We start from the raw sequence: 25,958 nt of genomic DNA, 5'->3' as shown, positions 1-25,958 counted from the left end.
AGTTCCAAAATATTGGTTCTGTTATTTACACTTCATAATAATAAAATAATTTACCTTGTACATTATATAGCCATATATAAACAAAGTTTTGTACTAACTTTATCAAATGAGATTATTTTTGCGCAGGAAAATAATACTTTCTTGAGGATATTGAGAAAGGAAACGCAAAAAAATTGCAATTGATCTCGTAATTAATTTCAGATAGCTCTGTTTCCTTCGAGTCAATCTCATCTTTTCAACTGTTGGGGTCTTCTTTCTTGTAGAAGTAAATACAGTTTTCTTAGACACAATATGTAGTTATATGTATGGCTAACCCTTGTTTTTCACCAGCATAGAAGCACTTTCGAGATTCAATATATTACACCTTTCACCTCCTCAATTGCTACGTTTAACAAAAAAAATAATAGAGTCAATAAATATAAAACAAGCTAAGGAAACAATGGGCCGCCCCTGATCATGACAGTCAGCGATCAGTGCCATGGCCCCCTTAATCTGTAATTTTACTTTACTATGTGAACTACTTTTTTTTTACCTAACCTTACCTCTACGTGCCAAACTCCAGCCTCACGTCATCTCCAATCAGCGTAAACGAAGCCCACTCCGACACTTTGGTAAAGCCGTTAATTCTCATCCACTTCATGGCTTGATGAAGAGATTCACTGGCACTTTTTCCACCAACAAGATGTTCGTAGAACCGACTCATTAGCTGCTCTGTTGCTGAGTCTGGAATGGCCCAAAGTGCAGCTAACACCGAGCGAGCACCAGATCCTAGGAACGCACGGGCAATTCCAATAACTCCCTCGGCTCTTATCTGTCCACTTCCACTATGACAGCAGCTAAGAACCACCAGTTTAGCTCTGACTTTCACTCGTGAGACATCAGCCATTGTCAACATATAAGCTTCCTGTGATGGGATAGTGTTTTGACTATTTAAAGTGGGATTAGGGGAGAGGGCAATTTCTCCTCTTTCAGCGTTACCATGGGCAGCAAAATGTATCAGGCTCACTGAACTTATCCTTTCAAGTACTGCCTGCTTCGTTGCTTGATCTTCTACAAGGGGCGGAACGCCCACGAGCCGTCCTACCATCGCCGCTTCCTTTCCTGCACCTGGCAATGGCAGCAGCCAATCAACCTTAGGATTGCCTATTATCAAGGCACCAGTGTTGCTGTGATAGTCCTCTGGACTGTCTTGAATGATCTTGAGTGTCGTCAAAGAAGGAATGACACGGATCCTTCGAGTCTCAGAGAGGTATTCGGCTCCCTCCTTTTCACCCAGGGCAGCAAAGGGAACTTTGTACAAAGTACTGTGCGGAACAATAATGAGTTCAGGCTCTTCGAGCAAATCATAAACTGGGGCAATAAAGATTTTGTAACACAACGATAAACTTGAAATGACTTTCTCGTCCTCCTCCAAGAGTCGTACCCTTGCTGAGCTCTTTTGCTTGGGGGTAAGAGGTTGTGGCTCAACCATATTTAAAGACCGATCCTCACAATCTTCACTGGGCAAAATACCAAGACTCCGGAAGTTATCAGCCAAAAATGTACTCAAAGGCAAATCTTTGGGCAACCCAGCCTGAGCGAGATTCTCTTCTTGTGATATTCGTTTAAAATGAATGGCTCCACTTGTTTTCAAGATCCACAAATACACGTCATTTTGAACACAAGAAATGTAAAGGCAAGTACAGTTATTTTCCTTTCTCAAAACGTTTTCAATGCCAAACCAAGATTGTGGATTAGCAGAGATGTACGTTTCAACCGAGTACTTCTTGGCCATCAAATCTGATAGGCCTCTTGCACGACTTAACTCCTCAACATAAAGAGCATCACAAGTATTTCCGGTTCGACAAAGCAAACTGCCAAGCAGTTTGTAGGGAAATACACCACTCTGCTCCAAAAATGATGTCTTAAACTGATCGTTGAGGCCAAGGAAATCTCTCAGCTCTTCATATTTTACAATGCATTGATGAAGACAGGAAAGGGAGTCTTTCATTTTGATTTGAAAGAAATACAAGATGGCAAAAGTTTCAAGGATTTCGAACTCTATTCTTGTACCTCCAATATCTCTGGATATGATTAATGCTCTCTCCAAGTATATTTCCGAAGCTTCATAATCTCCAAGGATTCTAGAAATAGTTCCAAGGTCTGCAAGATCTGTTGCTTCCCCTCTCCTATCACCAATTTTAGTTCTGATGACAAGCGCTTTTTCGTGATACTCTTTTGCCCTGCCGTATTGCCTAAGCGACCGACACACACCTCCTAGGTTTCCATAGCAACTTGCCTCACCTTTTCTGTCGCCAACTTCAGTTGTGATGACAAGCGCTTTTTCGAGATACTCTTTTGCCCTTTCATATTGCCCGAGCGAATGACACACACTTCCTAGGTTTGCGTAGCAATTTGCCTCTCCATTTCTGTCGCCAATTTCAGTTCTGATTACAAGCGCTTTTTCGTGGTACTCTTTTGCCTTGTCATATTGCCCGAGCGACCAAAACACAACTCCTAGGTTTCCATGGCAACTTGCCTCCCCTTCTCTGTTGCCATTTTCAGTTCTGATGACAAGCGCTTTTTCGAGATACTCTTTTGCCCTGTCATATTGCCCGAGCAACTGACACACACGTCCTAGGTTTCCGTAGCAAGTTGCCTCTCCATTTCTGTCGCCAATTTCAGTTATGATGATAAGCGCTTTTTCGAGATACCCTTTTGCCCTGTCATATTGCCCGAGCGACCCACATACGTTTCCTAGGTTTCTGTAGCAACTTGCCTCTCCATTTCTGTCACCAATTTCAGTTATAATAACAAGCGCTTTTTCGAGATACTCTTTTGCTCTGCCATATTGCCCACGCGACTGACACACAGTTCCTAGGATTCCGTAGCAACTTGCTTCTCCTTTTCTGTCGCCAATTTCAGTCACGATGACAAGCGCTTTTTCGAGAGACTCTTTTGCCCTGTCATATTGTCCGAGCGACTGAAACACACTTCCTAGGTTTACGTAGCAAGTTGCCTCTCCATTTCTGTCGCCAATTTCAGTTTTAGTGACAAGCGCTTTCTCTAGATACTCTTTTGCCCTGTTATATTGCCCACGCGAGTGACACACAGTTCCGAGGCTTCCGTAGCAAGTTGCCTCTCCATTTCTATCGCCAATGTTGGTTCTGATGACAAGCGCTTTTTCGAGGTACTCTTTTGCCCTGTTATATTGCCCGCGCGAGTGACAGACAGCTCCCAGGGTTTCGTAGCAACTTGCCTCTCCAGTTCTGTCGCCAATTTCAGTTTTAGTGACAAGCGCTTTCTCTAGATACTCTTTTGCCCTGTCATATTGCCCGCGCGAATGATACACAGTTCCTAGGTTTCCGTAGCAAGTTGCCTCTCCTTTTCTGTCACCAATTTCAGTCATGATGACAAGCGCTTTTTCGTGATACTCTTTTGCCCTGTCATATTCCCCGAGCGACTCATGCACAGCTCCTAGGATTCCGTAGCAACTAGCCTCTCCATTTCTTTCGCCAATTTCCGTTATGATGACAAGCGCTTTTTCAAGATATTCTTTTGCCCTGTCATATTCCCCGAGCGACCGACAGACAGCTCCCAGGATTCCGTAGCAACTTGCTTCTGCACTTCTTTCGCCAATTTCAGTTTTGGTGACAAGCGCTTTCTCTAGATACTCTTTTGCCCTGTCATATTGCCCAAGCGACCGACACACAGTTCCTAGGTTTCCGTAGCAAATTGCTTCTCCATTTCTGTCACCAATTTCAGTTATAATGACAAGCGCTTTTTCGAGATAACCCTCTGCCCTGTCATATTGCCCGAGCGACTCACACACATTTCCTAGGTTTCCGTAGCAAGTCGCCTCTCCTCTTCTGTCGCCAATTTCAGTTGTGACGACAAGCGCTTTTTCGAGATACTCTTTTGCCCTGTTATATTGCCCGAGCCACTGACACACAGTTCCTAGTTTTCCGTAGCAAGATGCCTCTCCATTTCTGTCGCCAATTTCAGTTTTGATGACAAGGGCTCTCTCAAAATACTTTTTCGCTTTAAGGTTCTCGCCAAGTTTATGAAAGATGTTTCCGAGGCCTATACAAGCGTTTGCTTCTCCAATTTTTTCACCAGTTTGTCTCATTATATTGAATCCTTTTTTATAAAGTTTTTTGGCTTCTGTAAACCTGTTTTGACTCTCAACTATCTCTGCGAGAGCTACGCTTAGATATCCTTCTTGTACTAAGTCACCAGACTCGTATAGGACAAGTAGTCTCCTTCCGTATCTTTCCGCATTCATGTAGTCAGAGATACGACGATAAGCGCGGAAAAGAACGTCATAGATGGCACCGTAGCGTAGTGAAAGAAATTGGTCTTTGATGTGTTGGTTGGTGTTATTTAGCAAAATCAAGCATTCGCTGCACATGTCAATGGCTTTCTGAACGCGATCTGAGTTTAGCAGGAACACGGCAACCAAAAAGACTATGTCTACGGAAGTTATCATGTCTTCTACCATTAGGTTTTCCATCGCTATCCTCTCCTGTTATTTGATCCGAATAAGGCAAACATTTTTAGTAACACAAGTTAACCAAATGATTAGATAATCTGGATTCATTGTCAGTCACTACGAACAGGAAGCTTATAAGTGAACTTGAAAGAACGGGCTGGGTTGATTACTTCTAATACCGAACTGAAAGTGTTACAATTCACAATATCTACGATATTGATAAGAAATAAATAGAAGTCCGGCTTTGTGACAAATTCACTTTACTCCGGTGGCGAGTTTTGCACACCATGTGACTTAATAGTCACAGGACAGAACAGGACAAACCAAAAATCATATTGGCCTTCGAGATTAAAAAGTGACTTAAACAATTTTTAACTCTATAATTTGTTAACAATTTTTTAAATATGAACTAGAGCAGCACTTCTGCGAACAGTAGTTGTAAAACTTCTTTATTCTCCGATGCGTTTCGTCTAACTGTCGTAGACTTCTTCAGCGAGTTTTACAAGTATAACTAAACGCCTGTATTTATAAGCCAAAGTTAGTGGCTATAACGGGAGGCCAATGATAATAGAGGCTTAGCCGGACTTACCAACAGGAACGGGTGAAGTTGTGAAGAATTTAAAACGTGTAAAGCAATGTGAGAAAAATATTTTGGGGCCACAGTTTTAGCTAAAACAAATTAATTTCACTTCGGTGGCGACTTTTTGGTAAATAAACTATGTACTTCAATTTTAGAAATAAGCACAATGATCAATTACACTTCCTTCAGTTCTGGCTTACAGAGAATTATGATATCATATCATATCGTCGTGAGCACGCGGTGTCTTAGACTAGCTTATCTTCTTATGCAAGACCTTGACGGTACTTTCACAAAAAGGGGACGAGGTCTCGATAATTACTCAAGAAAATTATGGCGACTGGAAAAACCACGAACTGTAACACCGCAAATATCGTCTGGCTAGTGACAGTCCGCATTATAAAATATGCCTTAAAATAGGATTGATCTTAGTTTTTAATCACGTGATTTGAGTTTCTCAAACTGCTAATGAGGTTAAAATACGGGGTATAAAGCCATAACGGTTTGAAGAAAGCAGTTGATCCAGTTAAACGGTGGAGATATGAAGCATTTGGCAAACGGAAAGGTACACTAATATCGGTAAATTTAAATAAGTTTCAGTTTCTAAAAGAAAATTACAACAACTCTCTGCGTGAGTGTTCAGTGTTATAGACTGACCTATCTGTCATGCGAGATTCAGGTGCTTTAACAGACAACTAGATTACGCTCTTTGGGAAAATTTGCACTGTGGAACCGTTAACATTCAAACATTTCAGCGTAAGGTATCTCGGCTATGAAATGCCTGGCGTTGTACATGTAGAAAACGAAAATTCAATTCTTATCTACCGTGATCTTTGAATCGTTCATTGAACACTCCTAAAACAAGGTGCAAATCATAGCCACTAGAACATCACGTAATAAAGCACCTCAGTCGAATTTTTTATGATATCAGCGAGGGTCGGTCCATAAAATCAGTAGGTCTAACTTTAGGTTTTTGATCATCAGTTTCTCAAATTGAACGATCCTCAATAATCTTCCCTTGTGTGGATAATTATAAATTATAGGATATAAAGTCACAGACGTTTGAAAAATTCGCTCTAGAACTAGTTAATTTCACTGTGGCGGCGATTATTTCACAGCGTGACATAACTACATAGTGCATACACAAACTTTCCCATGAGAGCCTTACTTATTTACAGTTACTAAATAACTACAGCTAATGAATATTGACTGATTTTCAATCGCACTTACCAAGAAGTTGACTTTGTGGCTGGTGCTTTCAAAATGAAACAACCGAAAATGATTATTTACAGTCAGGACTTTTCCCAACCTTCCGAAACTTTCGCTTTCACAGTGTTTTGGGATCCAGGTCAAGTTTTTTTTAGTTTATTCTCTCCTCCCTACCCTTTCGTAGGCTAATCGAGAATAATAGCGGAAAAGTTTTAAATGCAGAAGATTTTTTAGGCTCGTTTGCCCGTCCATCGTATCCTAGTTGGGTTGAGATTTTCGACGCCTGATGGCCAGATGATAAGATGCTCATTGACTAAGTTTGGTCGGGCCGGACGCTAAAATAATTGGCTCCCAGCTTTCAAGCACGGACCTTGCTGCGCTTTGTCCGTACGTCATGATCGCGAACCAAATGTTTTCCCGTCAAGTGCTCCCACTCACTCCCTAAGTACATAGCATTTCGGTTTTGTACGTCACACTTTTATAACTAATGACGGATTTCAACAGGCCAAAATAAAAAAAAAAAAAAATTTTTTTTTTTAGTAGGGAAAGTGATGATTCATTGTTTCTCGCTTTGGAACACTTTGATTTGCATCACAAGATCGATCACATAACAACTGATCGAAGTTTCTTTCTTTAAACGGTAGGTTATCTAGGCGTGATGAGCGGCTCATTGTCTTCATAAATTTGTCATTTTCTAGCGAGTGTGATCTTTATATTGACTGATCTTTAACAGCCAAACAATCTGGATCTAAAGTATCCAGAGCTTTTACGGAAGTGTTTAGTAGTTGAGATAAGTATCTCAGAGAGAGAAATTGAAATTGTCGAGCAGGACACAAAAACTCAAGCAAAGGGACCAGGAGTTTTTAGACATCGAACAGGTAGAATCGGTGCTTCTGTTTGTGGTGCTGTCTACCACACTAACGTAGCACAACCTTCTCCTTCCTTAATTCATACCATATGTTATCCACACTTCTTCAAACTAAATAACGAAGCAGTAAAACATGGATGGAAACACGAGGAAAATGCCATTAAAACATATGAACAGTACATGAAATTACATCATGTCAACTTTGAAGTAAAGAGATGTGGGCATAAACAAGAAGTTTCCCTACATTCATGCCTCACCAGACTTCCTTATTTCATGTGAATGTTGTGGACTGGGCTGTAGAGAGGTTAAATGCCCCATTTCAATCACAAATGGTGACTTTGGAGAGTACAGCAAGAAAGCAACATCTTGCCTAGAAAGTGTAAATGAAAGATTGAAGTTAAAAGGAACCCATAACTATTTTTATCAAGTCCTGCAGTAGTTGTTTACTCTGTCAAAGACAAAATACTGTGACTTTGCTGTTTATGTCATGATAATAAAACATCCTGGCCGGTATGCTCTTAAATTAATTTAAATTTGACGCAACTGTAACCCCACCCCCCACCCCCCACTATCATCCTTCCCATCTGAAAAATGTTCCTAACGCCTCAGTTTCCAAAAAAATTGGTACATAACCTGTGAAATGTATATGGTGTTATCTGCACACGATAACAAACAATTACAGAGAGAACACTTTTAATGTCGGTCATTTACTACTGATTGAAGACGTCATGTGCTTATATCATGATTACAATAACCTCATCATTCTCAAATGCGGCTTATTTGGCTTTGGCCTTGTAGCCTTGGAAAATGAAATTTCCACGACTTCCGAGAAATCAGGTAATGTTGACATCAAATACAACAAGTCCAGTCGTGGTTAAAGAACTTTTTATCCTATGTGGAGGCAACCGTTGCCTCCACATCTTGTGACAAAAACGCTAAAATACACGGGAAGCAAGCTAGTGAAACTTGCAATTGTTCGCCGGTTATTTTTACAAGACAAGGAAGAACTTACGCCATGTAGAATTCTTATCATTCAAATGATCGCTCGGTGTTAGTGCTCTCTAATTGCAAGTTTCTTGCATTTGTCTAAGGAAAAGAGGAACAGAAAGGTAAAACGTGCGGGAATCGTCGTTACAAGTTTTCAGGAGAGCCTTTTTTTCGGGTGCACGGATCCTACAACAGAAATATGGTTCAGGCTCATTTCCCCCACCTCCCTCCCCTCCCTAAAAAAATTATTAAATGTTTATTATTACTGAGAGTCAAGCTGGATCCTCTCTCTTATGTCATCTGCTTGTTATCATATTTTTTCCTCTGCATTAACGCCTTCAAAGGTGAGACCAGTTTTGCGGTTCTTTTAGAGTAAATCACCGATCCGCTCCGTCCGTTTTTCCAACCTACCTATTAGATAAGTTAGTATTATTGTTTTCGATCATGCAAATCACATCTGCAAGAAGATGAAAAGTAAATGAAGAAAATGAGTCTCTTTGCGCGCGGAGATAGCTTAATGTTTAAAGACTGAAGCTTCAGTTGAAAAATGATCAGGAAATCCACTATTCCGAAGGGATATAAACACTAAGTCTGACGTTTTTTGTAAAACAGACTCAAATTTTTAAATTTTTTTAGATGCTCAAGTCCATCATTAGTTATAAAAGTGTTATGCGCCAAACCAAAACACAGTCACTTAGTTTTTCTGTTATTTTTGTCTTCGATGATGCAAACACCCGCTAGAAAATGAATAGTTTACGAATACCGTCAATGATTTCATTATCACACACAGAATGCTTGCCATCAAAGAAACTTTGATCTCGTGACGCAATCCAACCGTTCCAAAGCGAGAATCAAGGAATCCTGACTGAGAGAATAACCTAAAACGCAGGTGGTTTGGATCCTCAAAACACCGTGACAGCGAAAGTTGCGGAGGGTTGGGAAAAGTCCTGACTGCAAATCATTATTTTCGGTTGTTTCATTTTCAAAGCATCAACCACAAAGTCAACTTCTTGGTAAGTGCGATTGAAAATCTTTTATAGTCACTCAGTTTTCATCAGCAATAATTATTTAATAACTGTAAAGAAGTGAGGCTCTCATATAAAAGCCCAGTAACTGCTTTTTCGATCTCTGTGTGAGCCCTATGTAGTCATGCTACCCTGTGAAAATCGCCGCCACAGTGAGATAAGTTCGTTCTATATACACAGCGACTTTTTCAAACCTTTATGGCTTTATATCCTATGATTTATAATTCAGAGTCACCCTCATTAGCTAAGGTTCTTGAAAATCGTTCAATTTGGGAAACTGATGGTCAAAAAACTAAAATCAGACCTATTTATAATGTGGGCTGTCCCTCGCCGATATCACAGGAAATTGGTGGTGCTTTTTTATGTTGTTTTCCAGTGGCCATGATCGGCATCTGTTGTTAACCTGACCTTGTTTTGGGAGCCCTCAACGAAAGATTCAAAGATCTTGGTAGATATTAGCGTTTCCTAACCGAGATACTCTACAATGAAATCGGTTCTCAGAAACGGTGCAGATTTCTTTAAAGGGCGTAATCTGTATCTCTTTCTGTTAAAGCGGCTGAATCTCGCAGAAGAAGATAATTCAGTCTATGACACTGCACGCTCACTAAGAGCGAGATGTTTTAATTGTATTTAAGATACTGAAACTTATTTAGATTTACTGATATAAGTGTACTTTTCTATTGGACGGATGCTTCATGAACTGGTAATTGGGATGTTTTGTTGGGTTATAAAAATGACTCAAACAACATTCGTTCACAATCTAAATATTTTATCATTGCTATTTCACAAACTCTTAGTTAATGCCTGCATAAATGTGGAAGAGAGGGGATTGCAATATTTTGATACCCATCATGTCGTAACACAAACTTTTGAGAATTAGATAACTCAGTGCTAAAAATTTCAACCGAAACGTTTATCTATCTTTTAAAAATCAGAAAGGTACAAAATCGTATCATGTGGTTTTAATGTTAGTCAAGATATTTTGAAGTAATTAATCTCTTCCGCGTAACAAAACACTTGACAATCATGGCATGGGTCGGCCCATAGTTAGTAGAGGGGACTTGTTAGGAAGCTCGGCGAACTTCAAAGAACGCCTCTATTGTTAGGCATTCGAACTTGAATGTACCATCACTGAAGCATGACCGTGCACACAGTTCAAAACAACATGGCCGACTTCAGTGATCTCTATATCTTGGGTGACGACTTTGATGCGATTTTAAACATTTTAGAAGAAGACAACGACCTAGGAAATCATTTTATTGACGCTGCTGACGAAGTAATTTCTCTATATCAGTGAAAAAATTTAGTATTAAGTTGAGTTTTGACTGGAAACTTATCGATGGCCTATCGAGTTTCCTTGCGTTCTGTTACTATGCTTTTTCTTAGAGTTTGTCGTTTGAATTGGGCATTTCACCTTAAAGGAATAATGCTCTTACAAAGTAAATTTAAATGTTTTTTAGGTTGAACAAGAAAACAAGGAGTGCCCTTTTTGTCAAAAAATTTGCAAAAGTAAGGCTGGCTTGAAACGACACATGACTGTAAAGCATCCGCAGCTGATAATTCTAGCCAAACTGAAGCCGGCACAAAACAACATTTGACACCAGAAGTCTATTCAAGTGTAATCGAAAAGCTAAAGATAAAATAGCAAAAAACAAAATATACACGCAAAGATGAGAGAAGTGAGCTCCTTCGCTGTAAATCGAGTAAACACTTCCACTGGAGAATTTTCTCAGCTTCAAGAAATTTACAAGACCCTTGCACGGACTGGCAACGCTGAGAAGTTTTATGCTGAATTTTACTCGACTGTAGTCTACAGGTCAAACAACTATTTTGAAAATTTGTCTTGAGTTACTGCAACATTGTTGTCAACCAAGGTCGCTGACTTTCTATTGGTGCAGAGCGAAGATGGAGCAGCAAAGGGGACAGTGGAAAAACAAAAACTCTCTAATCTTGAGCAATCTGACTTGCAGTATGTTGGTGGATATATGCTTCATAATTTACACAGAAAATTAACTCAAGCCAAAGTAAAATCACTTGAAAACGAGCAAGCTACGTCAGTCCTGAAAGCTGGAAAAGCAGAAGACAACTTGCTGGAAAACCACAAGCATATCAACAGTCTTAATCGTAGTGGACTATGGACTATAACCAAAGATGCTCTGCTTATATTTGAACAATCTGAATACTATTTTAGACTTGCTACTTCGAATTCAACATCACATAGGATAGATTGCAGTCGTATTGTTTCAAGAGCTGTAGTCGATGTTGATGTTGTCACTGCATACAATTTCTTGCTGTCTATAAAGTGAGCTTGTTGTGCCAAGCAGTGTTGCTAAAGATGTATTGCACAACATAATTCAGCTATATACAAGGATGCGTTCTTTCTCATTTGCAAAGAACATCATACAAAAACGTAAAGTTGAGGCAAAGCAGCTGAAATCCAAGGCATTGCGCAAAGAAATAAATAGAGCTTCCAAAGCTATTGATCAGAACCAGGGTTAATTAACAATGTCAGGACAGACTAAGCTATTAACCCTGGTAAGCTTTATTTCAAATTCAATAAGTACATTAACATTTGCTGTTTGCTACTTGTTTGTGCATATTTCAAGACTACATAGTTCAAAGGCTATGAAAACAATAAATTCTTCATATTGTTTATGGACAATGTAACAATATTAGAGGGATATTGTTGATGAGAAGAGAGCTTTAGTGACTCCACACGCGGTTTTTAAGATGGCCGATTAAAAAAGATAACTTTATTCCACCAAAGCGAGGCCATGACGTAAGCGTCACGCGTAACGTAATACACATTTGAAGGTGTAGTCTGATCGTCCGGGTGAGTGTAGTCCTGAGAAGGACTGTTGTCGGTGGTAGTGACTGGCGTTTCGACAACCTGTGCGGAAGTCATCATCAGAGTCAAGTGAATGATTGTTGTCAGTAGAATGTTCTTATTCCAATTCGTGTGAAATGATCGGTTGGTTTTACCGTGATGTTATTGGCTGTAAGACTCAAGTGACGTAAGTCGGTCGTGATTGGTCTGTTTCGATCTGTCGGTAAAGTTAGGTCGTTCTTTCTCGGTCGTTTGTGATGTTTATGTCGTGAATGAGTCGTTTGTATGGAGCGGGTAGTTGTTGACATCTGTTTAGGGGAGTCTGTTCTAAGTTAATAAACCAGCTTTCCAGAGTCAGTCGTTGAAAATAGTCAGTGCTGTAGGTTAGGCATTGCGCAGAGTCCCAGTCAATGTTGTGGTTGGTAAGTCGACGGTGTTCAGCAATGTGATTGCTGACATCACCTTTCTTCGTCGCCCGTCTGTGTTCAGTTATTCTTGTTGTGAGGTTTCTGCCAGTCTCACCGATGTAGGAGGCTTGGCAGTCGGAACAATTGATCTTATAAATCGTTCCCTGTCTGTTCCTCGGTTCGTCTTTGTCTTTAACGTTGGTTAGTAACTGACGTAGTGTGGTGCTGGGTTTGGGGGAGACGCGGATATTGAAGGGTGTAAGATGCGCGAGATGTTTTCAGACATGCCTTTTATGTACGATATGGTTGCTGTAGTCGTAGGGGTTGCGGTGTCGTTTGTTTCGGTAGTGGTAGTGGGTCGGTGAGTGTTTCGTCGGATGAAGTCGTTGTTGTAGTTGTTCTTCGTAAAAACACGGTGAAGGTATTTGTTCTCGTCGGATAAGCTGTCTGTCGAGTCGCATACTAGTTGTGCGCGTCGTGTTAGAGTTCTGATAGTTGTGGCTTTGGGTTGTAGGATGACTCGTCTAGTAATCTGTCGGTGTGTGTCGGTTTCCTGTAAACTGTCGTCCGTATTGAGTTGTCGTTGTGGCTTACCAGGCAGTCTAGAAAAGGAAGTTTGCCATTTTCTTCGACTTCTCTGGTAAACTGTATGTCAGTGTTTTGTTCATTAAGGTGGTGGTGGAATGTGTCAATTTCGTCGTGTCGAACGGCGGTGAAGGTGTCGTCAACGTAACGTAACCAAAGCGGTATCGTTGTCGGCAAGTCGAAAGGGCGCGTTCCTCGATGTTCTGCATCACAATTTCTGCTATAACAACAGAAACTGGAGACCCCATGGCAGTGCCGTGTAACTGTTTGTAATGTTTACCGTTGTACTGAAAGTATGGACAGCTTCTGTCAATTTTATATCATCTTTCATTGATGATATTATCACAGGCGGTGCAATAATGAATGAAATAATATACTGATACATATCAAAATCAATGTATTGAGAACAAATTGGTATTTTTATAGACTTAATCAGGGCTCGACACTAACGGTAGTCCACTAGCCACAGACTAGTAGAAATTCAGTTTTGGCTAGTGGTTTTCAATTTCCACTAGTCAGTTTGGCTAATAAACAGACTGAAATTGTCGTAACATCTAAAAACATCTGAGATGTCACTAGCCACTTGGCTAGTAAGTTGAAAAGTTAATGTCGAGCCCTGATAATTATATGCTTTTATAAAACGTCATTTGTTATGACATTGCAGTTAGAAGGCAAAAAAGAGCTAAATACTTACATATTTCTATGTCCTCAGGCTTGAAATGCTTTTGACAAGTGTATACCTTGTCATTACTGATTTGGTTTTAAAACTTCTTGTCGACAACTCGGTATTTTTTTAGCTCGTGGAGCCAAGCTTCCCGCCATTTTCGGCAGCCTTCGCTTTTAGCTGTAGGCAGCTTCCACATGCCATTAGAGACAGCGCGTCACCCAAGCCGAAAATAGACTGGACACTAGAAATAACTCAGAGGGAGTTGGTACCTAGTCACGATAAGTGGGAATTGCGGGAAATTGAAATTCCTGAATAAATCCTAACTTTTTTACTGTTTATCTAATGGAAATGAATCCTTCTAATGCAATTCGCAGAAGACAAATGCCCCACGCCTTCAAGGCGGAGATGGAGTGGTTTGCGAAGGGCTTTCATCAGCCAAAAACTAAGCGTGAGATATACGCAACAACTATTGATTCATTTCAAGACATGATATGGGATATACCCTTCGACGATCTTCTACCTACTTACGGTAATTTTTTTTTCCATTTGGAGCCACATATTTGCTCTTGAAAGGAGACAAACCAACTTCACTTTAATTCGAAAAAAGGGTCACAAAGGCTGAAAAAATCTTTGCAGATAATCCTGTAGTGACCGGAAATTACTGTTGCGGGATTGATGTAACGCTTTCACTTACTGAAACATCATCTACGGGACTACATTTTAATTTTGGATATGCTCAAATGTGCTTCACAATATTGAGCAGGGAAAGAAATATTTCAAATCAAACAGAAATTAACAATCTCATCTGGCAGAGGTCAGTTTGCTTTTCACAAAGTCAAGTGAAGTAAAAATCGGTATGTTGATAAGAACTACACAAGGTGTAATTGAGATTGATTTAAAATAATTACTTGTGTAGTGTACAAAAAAATTTGGTCAGTTTGAAACGATTGCCTGCTTAAAACGAATTTTTTTTAATACATTCAGATTTCAATACTTCACTGACTTTTTTAAGATGCACCCAAAAATGCATAGAAAGGTGGTGTGTAGAAACAATTGATACGGAGTACTTAAAAGGACAGATCTTATTGATTTGCTTGATTTGTTTGTCTATTAGTTGTTGCTGTTGTTGTTAATATTGTAAGGAAAGTGAGCAAGTGTGTTCTTGACTTACTTTAAATATTCTTAGAGCGCTGGATTCCATGTTTTTCTCAAGGCAAACTACATTTTACGACGAGTTCTCGTGAAACAATCGCGTGTCATTTCTTTGTAAACAGGAGCGGCCTTTTTAAGGAAAACGTAAACCGATATCTAAATTCAAAATAGTGAGTGTTCGTTTAGCACTGATGTTCACCTAGCGAAGCCGAACTAGGCGACAGGCGCTCTTGTTTATCGAAACCAGACTTCCCATTCCAAGCACCTTACAGTGTCCAGTCTATTTTCGGCTTGGGTGGCGCGCTGTCTCTAACGGCATGTGCAGCTTCCAGGTGCCAATTCCTTTCGAACGGTGGCATGAACCACATCCTACGACAGAGCAGTTGTCTCCTGGCATTTCACTTTTTAGGATTCTCGATAATTCGATCTGAATTTAGCGCTATTGGCTTCATAAAAGACAGTTTTACACGATTAACTTGACTACGACCATCATGGAAAGACGCCATCTTGATTTCTTGTGTGCATGGTCGTGTGACGTCACGAGCGATAAACTTGAAAAAAGAGTTACTTTCTTTAAGTTCGCCGACCTTCCTAACCAGTCCCCTCTACTAACTATGGTCGGCCTGATTTTGGAATGTAGGAAAAAGTGCCGACTGATGTTTATTGTTTTTGTCGTTTCACTTTCAAATTATCAGCTAGCTTTGACTTTACGGTTACTTGTGGCATAAGTAACTTTTTAATCACGAAGCCGAAGTGCATGCTGTTTTTTCCTGTCCTGTGACCATAAAGGCATACCAGGTTGTGCAAAAATCACCACCGGAGTGTAGTCAATTGTCACAAAGCCGGATTTCGTCAAACCTTTGTGGCATCACATATTGTCCAACTTGCACATCAGCTAAGAATAAATCCATTATACGGGGGCAACAAAAACGCTAAAATAAACGGGAAGCAATACAAGCGCAGCTTGTCAAGCTTGCAATTGTTTGCCGGTAAATTTTCGAAGACAGGGAATAACCTATGCCATATAGAATTCTTTTCATTCGTATGATCACTCGGTGTTAGTGGCTTCGTAATGGCAAGTTTCTTGCAGTTGTTTGAGTAAAGGAGGAAAACAAAAAGGTAAAACCCGCGGGAATTGCCGTTGCAAGTTTTAAGGGAAGTGTCTTACGATTGCATGGATCATACAATATAATTATAGTCCACGTTGATTTCTTCCCCCCTCCCCCCCCCTTCACCTCCTCAGAAGTCTCAATTGTTAATCATCAATGAGAGTCAAGCTAGATCCTCTCCCTGATGTCATCTGCATTTGTATAATGACTGGTTTCCAGAGCCAAGAAACTAAACAAGTCTGACTGCTCTATCGAAGGTAAACACTCTGGTACAAGCTCCACATCTGGGATGTTCCCTGGATCAATGCCGATTTTCTCGATCTTCTGGAGATAACGCTGCCTTATATGACTCTCAAGAGACGTAGCATATTTCGGTAGTTCAAAAACAGACATCTGTCGTCATTAAGAAGCGAATTTCGACTCTAGAAAATGAAAACACTACAGAAATGGCCTCGCTTTGCATACATTTCACATTTCAGAGGGACATAGTAATGGCGGACAAGATATTTGCATATGACAGTGACGTCACGTGAAAGACAAGAATTTGTGACCGCAGAGGAGGTTGTGTAGAAGCCATTTCTTTACTGTCCGAAAAAAAAGCCGGTCGCTGTTTCACTCATCGGCTCTACGAGCGTTTGTTTCTATCAGAAGACAGTGCTTCCCGGTTTTTAGATTAACTAATTTGACTGGGTACCCACTTATTTCCGGAAATGTAGTGAGGCGCAACTAATCAGGGGGTGTTTCGCAATTTAACAGCCTTTTCGGGCAGGTGTATTCTATCCGAGAAGACTAGAATATCTAACCACTTGAGTGTTGGTCCGGCCGGGGCTCGAACCCTCGACCTCCCGCACAACAGTCCAGCGCTCTATCCATTGAGCTAACTGGGAGGCGGTATAAATCAAACATGGTGTTCGGATAAACGATCACAGGCTTAAAACCTTAACTCGTCCAAATAAGACGCCTGCCCTGCAGGCCATACTGTCCTTAGAATGCGTCAGAAAGCAGTACAGAATAGCTGTTGAGCCAATCGTGCGTCTAACCAGACCAGAGGTAATCCAAATATTGGAGAATATCACCTTCGTGGTTCATTTCATAGTTCCAGAAAGGTACAGACATTGGAAGTCAAACCTACCTGGTGCCTGTTCCCATCCTGTCGCCGTTTGTTCAGGCCCATTGGGTAGCATTCTTGTAGTTGATTATGACTTTCATTGTACTCTACAAGACTACTACGAAACCGTCTTCATCAACCAGCAGATGTATTTGGAGAGATAAAGGGATACAAAGACGCTAGAGAAGTATGTTTTTTCTTGTGGGTTTGCTTTTGTAATAGAACATGGCAACAAAACAATTCGGTTTATTGAGATGAACGAATCAGTGCGATTGTGCCCCAACTCCCTTCGATCTTCCACCGAGCTGGAAAGCCAGCTAAGAGCCTACAAACTTACCCTTGAGGGACCTGTGGCAACTTTACGTCAGCGCCTAGCTCAACACCTTGAGTAGATCGCACACGAGACCTTGGGACTTTCACAAAAAAGCAAACGAGGTCACAATAATTACTAATGAAGATTACAGCTGTTGGGAAAACCACGAATTGTAATACCGCGAATATCGTATGACATCATCTAGGGACAGTCCGCCTTTTAAATATCCCTTGATATATAAGATTGATCTTAATTTTTTTATCATGTTTTTATGGAAACCATAAGTTTCTCAAATTGAACGATTATAATGAGGTTAAAATACAGGGTACAAAGCCATAAAGGTTAAAGAAAGCAATTGATTAAATTTAATGGTGGAGATACGAAGCATCCGTCTAATGGAAAAGTACACTTATACGTATCAGTGAATTTTAAAAAGTTTCAGTTTCTTAGTAGAAAATTAAAACACCTTTATTGCGTTAGCGTTCAGTGTTATAGACTGTGTTATCTTCTTGAGCGAGACTCGGTTCCCTTAACAGATAGATATACAGATTACGCCCTTAGCAAAAATCTGTACCGTAGCTGAAAACCGTTTATATCTTCAGAGAAGAGTATCTCGGCTATAAAACGCTTGTGTACAAGTAGAAAACGAAACTTTCATTCGTATCTACTGAGATCTTTGTATCGTTTATTATAATTAAGCCCTCCTAAAACAAGGTTAGGTTAATAACTGATGCATATCACAGCCACTGGAAAACCACATAACGAAGTACCACGGATTTCTATGATATCAACGAGGGACAGTGCACAACATGAATAACTCTGATTCAATTTTTTTGTTCATCAGTTTCTCATATCTAACGATACTCAAAAACCTTAGCTCATGAGGATGACTATGAATTATAAGTTACAGAGTTTAAAGCAACAAAGTTTAGAAAAAAATCGCTGTAGAAGGAAGTTATTTCATTAAGGCGGCGAGTTTTCACAGCTTGGCATATAACTGAGATGGGGCTCACACAAAAATCGAATAGGTAGTTACTGGGCTTTTCCATGAGAGACTTACTTTCACAGTTACTTAATAACTATAGCTGATTGCACTTAGCAAGATGCTGACTTTGTGGCTGATACTTTCAAATGGAAACAACTGAAAATTATAATTTGCAGTCAGGACTTTACCCAACATTCCGAAACTTCCGCTGTCGCAGCACTAGGGACCTTAAGCAACTACGACGGCGACGGCAACGAGGACGTGGAAAAATAAGAGTTCCAATTGTCAAAACAATAGCTCAACATGTGCATTTTGAAACCTTGTACATTTCTTAGCCGTCCTATGCAAAACAACAAGGTGAAATCGCCAAAATTTGCGTCGTCTATGAGCCGAAACCGCGATGGCAAATATTTTAATTTCCATTTGGAACTCAACGCTACTTTTATACGTCATACTGAAGTTGAGCTGTGGCGCCGTATGAGACAGTAAGCTCGTTCAGCTATTTTTGAAATTCTAACTAAGAGTAGAAATTAATTTTTTAATCGAAGTCTTCCTTGGCGTTGCCGTCTTCTTAAGGTCCCTACTGTGTTTTGGGGATCCAGGCCGCTTGTGTTTTGGGCTATTTCCCCCTCCCCCTTCTCTTCCTGGGCTAATCGAAAAAGGTGGTGCAGCTATCTATGCTAATAAGGCTCTTAAAGGCCATTCCTAGGCTTGATTTGAAAATCGATTTACCACTAGTTGAATCCTGTTGGATCGAAATTGACCCTTGCAATAATAAGAGGCATATTTTAATTGAATGTGTCTACAGACACCCATCTGCAAGTGTGGATGAGTTTACAGTTAAACTTGAAGAGCTTTTCAACGAATCAAATTTAAATAAATATGATGCATACATCTTGGGGATATGAATATTGATCTTCTAAAACATCACACGCACCAGCAAACAGGTCACTATCTCGACATGCTCTGCTCTTATGATCTTCTGCCTGTAATTAGGGATTGGAATGTGCGAGAAAATGTCAATTGGAACCACATACACGCTAGAGTAGAGCAAGCCGTCCACAGCCTCCGAAAAAAAAATTCAGACTCCAAAACAGTCATCTAAAAGGTGCAGCTGATCTTCATTAAGTTTCCTACTACACACAGGAAACGTCCTCAAGATTAATTACCAACGCTACTCAGATGACCAGCACAGAAGGCGACAAGGCAAATGTTCCTCTGGAGGCTAGTTACATTATTAGTATTATCATTAACAGCATCGCCTGTCCCTTCACAGTTCTGCTCAACGTGCGGGTGATATGGCCGTGAAAGCGAGATCCCAACTTCGAACCAACAGCAACATTTTGCTGGCCTGTTTAGCGGTGACTGACGCATTTACTGGTCTCCTTGGCCAAACTTCGTGGAGGTTATTGGAGTTATTAGGTCTCAGTAGCAGTCAAACATTCAAACGTTTCCATTATGATTCTATGTCCATTTTGTTAATGGCTTCGTACCCTCATCTAATGTTGGTTACTTCCGAAAGGCTCATTGCAATCAAATTGACGATGCAATACTCAAACCTTGTAACTTAGAATAACGTGAAGATAGCAGTGTTAGTAGTGTGGATCATTGCTTGTATATGCGGGGTCTTGGGCATGTTGAATTTGTTACTAATGTTACTTCCTATAGCAGGCTTTATCACATTTTCATGTATCGCTTTCGTTGCATTGGCTTATGTGATTTTGTATCATGAAACCCGTCGCCACAAAAGAAAAATAAAATCACAGCAACTGCCACATGAAAGAATTGATAAGATTTAACAAAGAAAACAGGGCGCTTAAGACAACTGTGTTTGTAGTGGGAGCTGTTATTGTCTGCCTTCTCCCACTCGGTTTCTGTCAAATCGCGGTATCTACAGGTTTTTTGGATATTTGCCTCATCAACGAAGTATTTATGCAAACAAATGTTCTGTTGAACTCACTCGTTAATGCGCTGATTTATTGTTGGAGGCCAAAGACGTGAGGAAATTCATATCTAGAATAAGAATCCACGTTGTGTATGCAGTTAGCATTGGATGAGGCGAATAAGGTGGAGAGACATAAAAACTAGATACACAGCAGTAGCAGTGGCAGTGGTAGTAGACTTCATTTGAATAGAATGCATAACTATACAGCCAAATTAAAGACCATAGCCCCCCTCAAGGCCCGCTAATTGCTAAAATATTTAAAAAGGCAAAAATGGAAATACTAAAATTTTCAGTTATTTAAATAGCGGAATATTCTATCAATTCCGAAGCCATGCGGCATGGATTTATTCGTGCAAAGGCGGACTAAATAATAAAATCCGATTCCCAGTTTAACGGTATCATAAAAGCCATTCACTTCATAACATTGGAATATATAGATACTTCTTTGTTTGTTTAATGATAAAGGATATTGTAATAGCAATTTCCTCACGCATTCTTGTAATTTTCAAAACTGATAAAATTAATTTTCCAAACGAACAGAGGTGGCACGAACGTGGATTTATGTTGCTCTCTTATTGCACATTAGAAACAAACCAATATAAACTTTATAGTCCCTTGTTAAAAATAACATGAAACAGCGTGGCTAGTAGTTTGTGTTCATGTGTGGTATTTAGGTATGCATTTTACATACGGGTAAAACAGGGTTATAGCTTTAAGCATTTTCTATTCACTCGGTATACGAAATATCTTAGTAACGATGTTTTAAAGAATACATATTTTGGAAAAGAGAATGGATGCAACTGCAGACAGAGCCTGATTCTCTCAAAACACACAGTCAAAAAGAAGCAAACATGTTCTATCAACCAGAATGGCTTTCCATTCAGCATGTTTACCTTGTTTTATACAGTTCTAGGTAAGCATTGGCTAGCAATTTTTCTTTGGTCTATTCGTTTAAGAAAATTTTACTCCCTTGTTAATGGTTAAAGAAATCAATCGCTAATTTGCGAGTAATGTTTTTTTCGTATCATGGTAGATACATGTAACAACTGTTTGTAACTCCAAATAATGAACAATATTCATTACTTGCACAGATCGATTACAAATGGCTTCCAGCCTATCTACACATTTATTCTTTCATTCAATTATTTGTTTCCCAGATGAGTCTCTTGAAAACAGTGGATATTTTTTAATCTGGAGGTGGGCCCTCCATATTGTTTAATGGCCGCTTGTTGATAGTTCAGAGCGGCCATTTTGTTGCTCCACTCTCCGTTCGTATTTCATGCCCTGTCCCACAATGCAATACTAAGAGCAACAACTTGAATTAGTGATCACTTGTGGAAATTCTAATTATCTATAAAACTCTGTTCTAATAAACTGCAAAAATCCCAATTTTGATTTGATCTTAATACGTAAAGCAAAAAATACGATACCTGCATATTATATCGACTTCTCTCGCCTTAATGAAGGCAGAAAAAAAGAGCCATTTTCTTTTCATAGAAGGTAGAGTATCTTAGGGTTTTTTATCGAAAGTTGCTTCAACCGATTTTTTAAAGACATTTCCTACTTTCACTGATCAAGAAAACAATTAAAACGAGAGCAAGTACAGTTTTCTAGTATTTCTCCGTTTTCACCCAAATTAATATAGAAAAATGTCCACATTTTGCTGTCATCTTTGCTCGGTACCAAGTGTTTCTTTCGTGGTGAGCCTTTCCCCTATTTCATGTATCGTTTTCGCCTCATTCGCTCATGTGACCCACGGTATCCTGAAAAATTAAAACACAACATCTGCTTTAAAAAGAAGTGAAGATAATTACTAAAGAGCATAAAACTCGTTAGGAAAACTGAATTTGGAATCATTGTTATTGTCTACCTTCTACTTGGAATTAGTTTCTGTTTTATCGTTATCTGTTTTTACCGTTACGGTAAGAGCACTTTTTTAGCTTAAGCTTCGCCAACAAGAAGATGTACACAAGACAAACATGTGGCGTGTAAAACTCGTTTGTTAATTCTCTGATTTACTCCCACGGAAATTTTATATTTAGAATAGGAACCCAGCCATCTAGAAATAGGCGAGAAACGCAAAAAAGAAAAACCACAAAGCTTGATGCGTAACTACACTATGTTCAATTTGTTGACGCTTTTCTTTTCACTCTTTCCAAGAAAAATGATTTGCTAATTGCATGCAAAATCTGATTCTAGCGAGGAATACTTGAACTTACGCGAAAATACCTACGTGTATATTATAGAATGGATATCTATTGAATACTATTTCTAAAAAAGCAAGAACGGCGCAATTTAAGAAAAATAATACGATCGAAAATGAAACGAAGAAATAATATAATGCGAAAAGCTAAAATTAGACCGAATAACTCAACACTCAAGGTCTTAAAATAACTGAGGAGAATGCACTACCTTTCTATAACATTAAGAAATGGATAGACATTCTAGTCTTCTCGGATAAGGACGAATAAACCTCAGGTCACGTCTCCTGCATCTATTAATTAGTTAATTTGGTTAGGCAGGGGACGTTAAAGAACCCACTCACGAGATTACTGTGATGTGGTCTGGCCTGTTTACTGGGAATTGGGGGGGAGGGGGCATCTTCAAATAAGTTTCCTTCGATTGTTTGTAAACTGCTGATACAGTCCGGCCAAAGTCCCCCGAAAAGTGTTGTGATGCGCATATGATCATATCCGCATGTTAATTAGCGCAATATGAATATTAAATTATTATTATTATTATTATTATTATAATCGAAACCAGGTGTCATGAGAAAAATTAAGGAAGTATCGACTGAAACTGGAAATCATAGTAGAAAAATGTTTTCATTCTCCTTTTTGAAAAGAGAGGTAGATTTAATTACCCATATTGTAGTAATATAGATTACTCTATGGTCGGTGAGCGCGTACGATTTTTGTTCACGAGTTGTGAAGAATCGTAAACGAAAGAGCGAGTATTCGAGCGAGTGAGTTTGTGGTTCTTCACAACTCTTTTTTTTTTATTGAAGTTTATTTGTATATTCATAAATACATAGCAGTTAAAAAACTGAATTACGTATTTACTCACATAATACAGATAGTAAAATTAAACTAATTTAGATATTAACTACTTAGTTATTAAAAAGCGTTCAATCGGCTAAAAAAAGGAAAGCTAAGGTGAGTTCGCTTTAAGACATGAGGAAATAATAAAACTATTCTTAAAACGACTGGTTTTGAAGCGTTGTGCATTAAAAGGTCGCGCACGCCTTAACAAGTAGGTAGTTTCATGTGCTGCTGGTATTAACTTTTGAAGACGGTGATTGTTGTCATTTACAATTTTCTCGAAAAGTGACTCACATATTTCGTCGTGATGGATGGCTAATTCTTTAAATTTCATAATATCCAGGGCCTCATGATAGCTATGACCAGGACATATAATGGACATTGCTCTCTTCTGTACGTGTTCTAATTCTCGCATTAAATATTTAGGCAAACTTTGAAAACCGGTACTGCATAGTCCATGATTGATCTAATACAACTAGAATAGAAGAGCCCTAGATCAGTACGAGCGACCTTGGCTCTCTTGAGTTGAATCAAGAAATATAATCTCTTAGAGGCTTTTTTAACAATTTCATTAATATGGGTATTCCAGGTCAAATTACCGGAGATATTAAGACCCAAAAGCTTTAAATTTTCTACCACTTCTAAAGCATCGCCATTGATGAGAATGGACTCAGATTCTTGCTGGAACTTTGAAGAGGAAATTCGCATCTCTTTACACTTTTCATTGTTTAATTGGACTCTATTTTCCAGGGACCATTGTATTACTCTATCTTTATGACGCTGTGCGTTACTAAGCTCTCCTTTTGCAACCGTCTCGGAGATGGTGGTGTCATCTACATATTTCCATAAGCGAGCATTTTCGACCACTAGATCGTTGATACAATGAAATATATGAAGTTCATATATTTTGAACTGCGGTATTAGATACATATGAGCACGATCCTTAATTAAGAAAAGCCAAGGCCCTAGTTTGGTTCCCTGGGGACGCCCCATGATACTGATCACAACTCTTGAATAAAAATCGTATAAGCGAACTAACCATGTAGTAATTTGTTTATTATATTATTACTTGCTTATTATATTAGTCTTAGAGATATTACAAATGTTAAACTTTGTAACTTTAAATCATAGTCAACTGAACACCAAAGGTAAAGAAGCCACGAACTCGATAACGCTTTTATTTAAACTCGGTCAATGTTGTTAAGACGCTTAAAATACTGCATTCGAGTTGATTAAAAAGGCCAAAGGACTGTACTTTTAAAATAGTTTATTGCAAGAGAAAGATTAAAAACCCCGCTCAAAGGAACTACCAAGGATGGATGCCTTGATCGACAGCTTCGAAACCCGTACTAGCTCAAAGGTGAGTTCATAATAATTTTTAAATTTTAGCATTTTTACTTTTTTACATTTTTACATCTATTTTTTTTAGATTAGCTTTGCTTTGCTTTACATAATTTATGTACTTAAGGAATCATACACAGCACATGCTCATAACCACTGTAAGGATAATTATGATCCCCATTAGTAATATTACATCATATCCCCAAAGAACATTGTTACGAAACGTTCCTACTTGACTTGTAACCATAGTTTTTCCAAAATTTTATAAAAACCTGGTGGCAAAATATGTGCATATTGCTGAAACTAGCTGAGAATTTCTTATTGACTATAACTAGCCTGCATACAACTGCTCCCCTCCCCTGTAATAAGTTACTTTGTGAGTGAGGGAGCTAAATAAACCAGAGTTATTCTGTTAGATCAGTACATTTTATATTGCAGATGGAAGTAGGTTAGTAAAGAAAGAAAAGAAAAAGCAAAAGAAAGTGAGAAAATAAAATAATTAGTGAGAGAAAAGTAGCATAAAAAAAGACATGCCACAAATTATTCATAATTGTGATGGGAAACAATTACTTGTCGGGAAAGTAGAATAATTGCTGCTCAGAAAAACAATAACAAAGGTGAAAAGTAAAAATTAAACTTAATTTATTATCATTAAAATGGATATCATGTACTTAGAAAATGCCTCGGTTTGATCTTCCTCTAGTTGAGGCCAGGGGCTTCAGTCCTACACGTGTTACAGCAGTGTGTCCCAGGTTTATACGTAAATCGTCTTGGTCAACCAGATACAAAATTCGGTAATAACGAGTGGGGATAGGATGGCCGTGCTACTTACACCAGTGCCTATTGAGTCAAACAACACGGGCATGTTCTGTCTTCTTCTCAGCGGATCTGACCGAAATGCCGTTGACATGCCAATTTATACGGTTCAAGCCACTGCTTTATAAACCTGATAATGCAAATTCCTCGGATCACTGTTTCAGCTTTTCAAAACTGTCTGATTTTTAGCCTTAGCTCTCTTAAAAACAAATCTTAGTTGCCCCAGACTCGCCGCCTGCCAAAAACAACAATTTCATATTGTGTGCAACTTCAGTTCAGCTTTGGCAAAATATATTATTGAGCATAAAAACTATCCAAAAGATGAGCCGAGTTTCAGTATTCTTTCTAAGTTTTGCCTTTTTAAGCTGTCAATTAGACTCACGGCGAAAACATTGTAAAAGTTATCGGCATTTTGTGGTTTCGTTAAGGTGTCCGCTGACCGATAAAATACGGTATCGTGCCCTAAATAGGGACCTTAACCCTTTAACCGGCAATCGTACATATTTGTACGAAGAGTGACCACTA

General features: G+C 39.2%; 1 protein-coding gene across 1 annotated transcript; it reads right to left on the bottom strand.

The window, feature by feature from the left end:
• Window positions 1-250: 250 nt before the first annotated feature.
• Window positions 251-4,492, bottom strand: LOC148718901 (uncharacterized). Its single transcript, XM_088741414.1, has one exon. The coding sequence runs from the start codon at window positions 4,490-4,492 to the stop codon at window positions 545-547; it is 3,948 nt and encodes a 1,315-aa protein (XP_088597540.1). The 3' UTR covers window positions 251-544.
• Window positions 4,493-25,958: the final 21,466 nt, after the last annotated feature.

Source organism: Stylophora pistillata, chromosome 12 (assembly GCF_964205215.1).
Source record: "Stylophora pistillata chromosome 12, jaStyPist1.2, whole genome shotgun sequence".
In the NCBI taxonomy this organism is placed as follows: domain Eukaryota; kingdom Metazoa; phylum Cnidaria; class Anthozoa; order Scleractinia; family Pocilloporidae; genus Stylophora; species Stylophora pistillata.
This window is presented reverse-complemented; position numbering and strand designations above follow the sequence as displayed.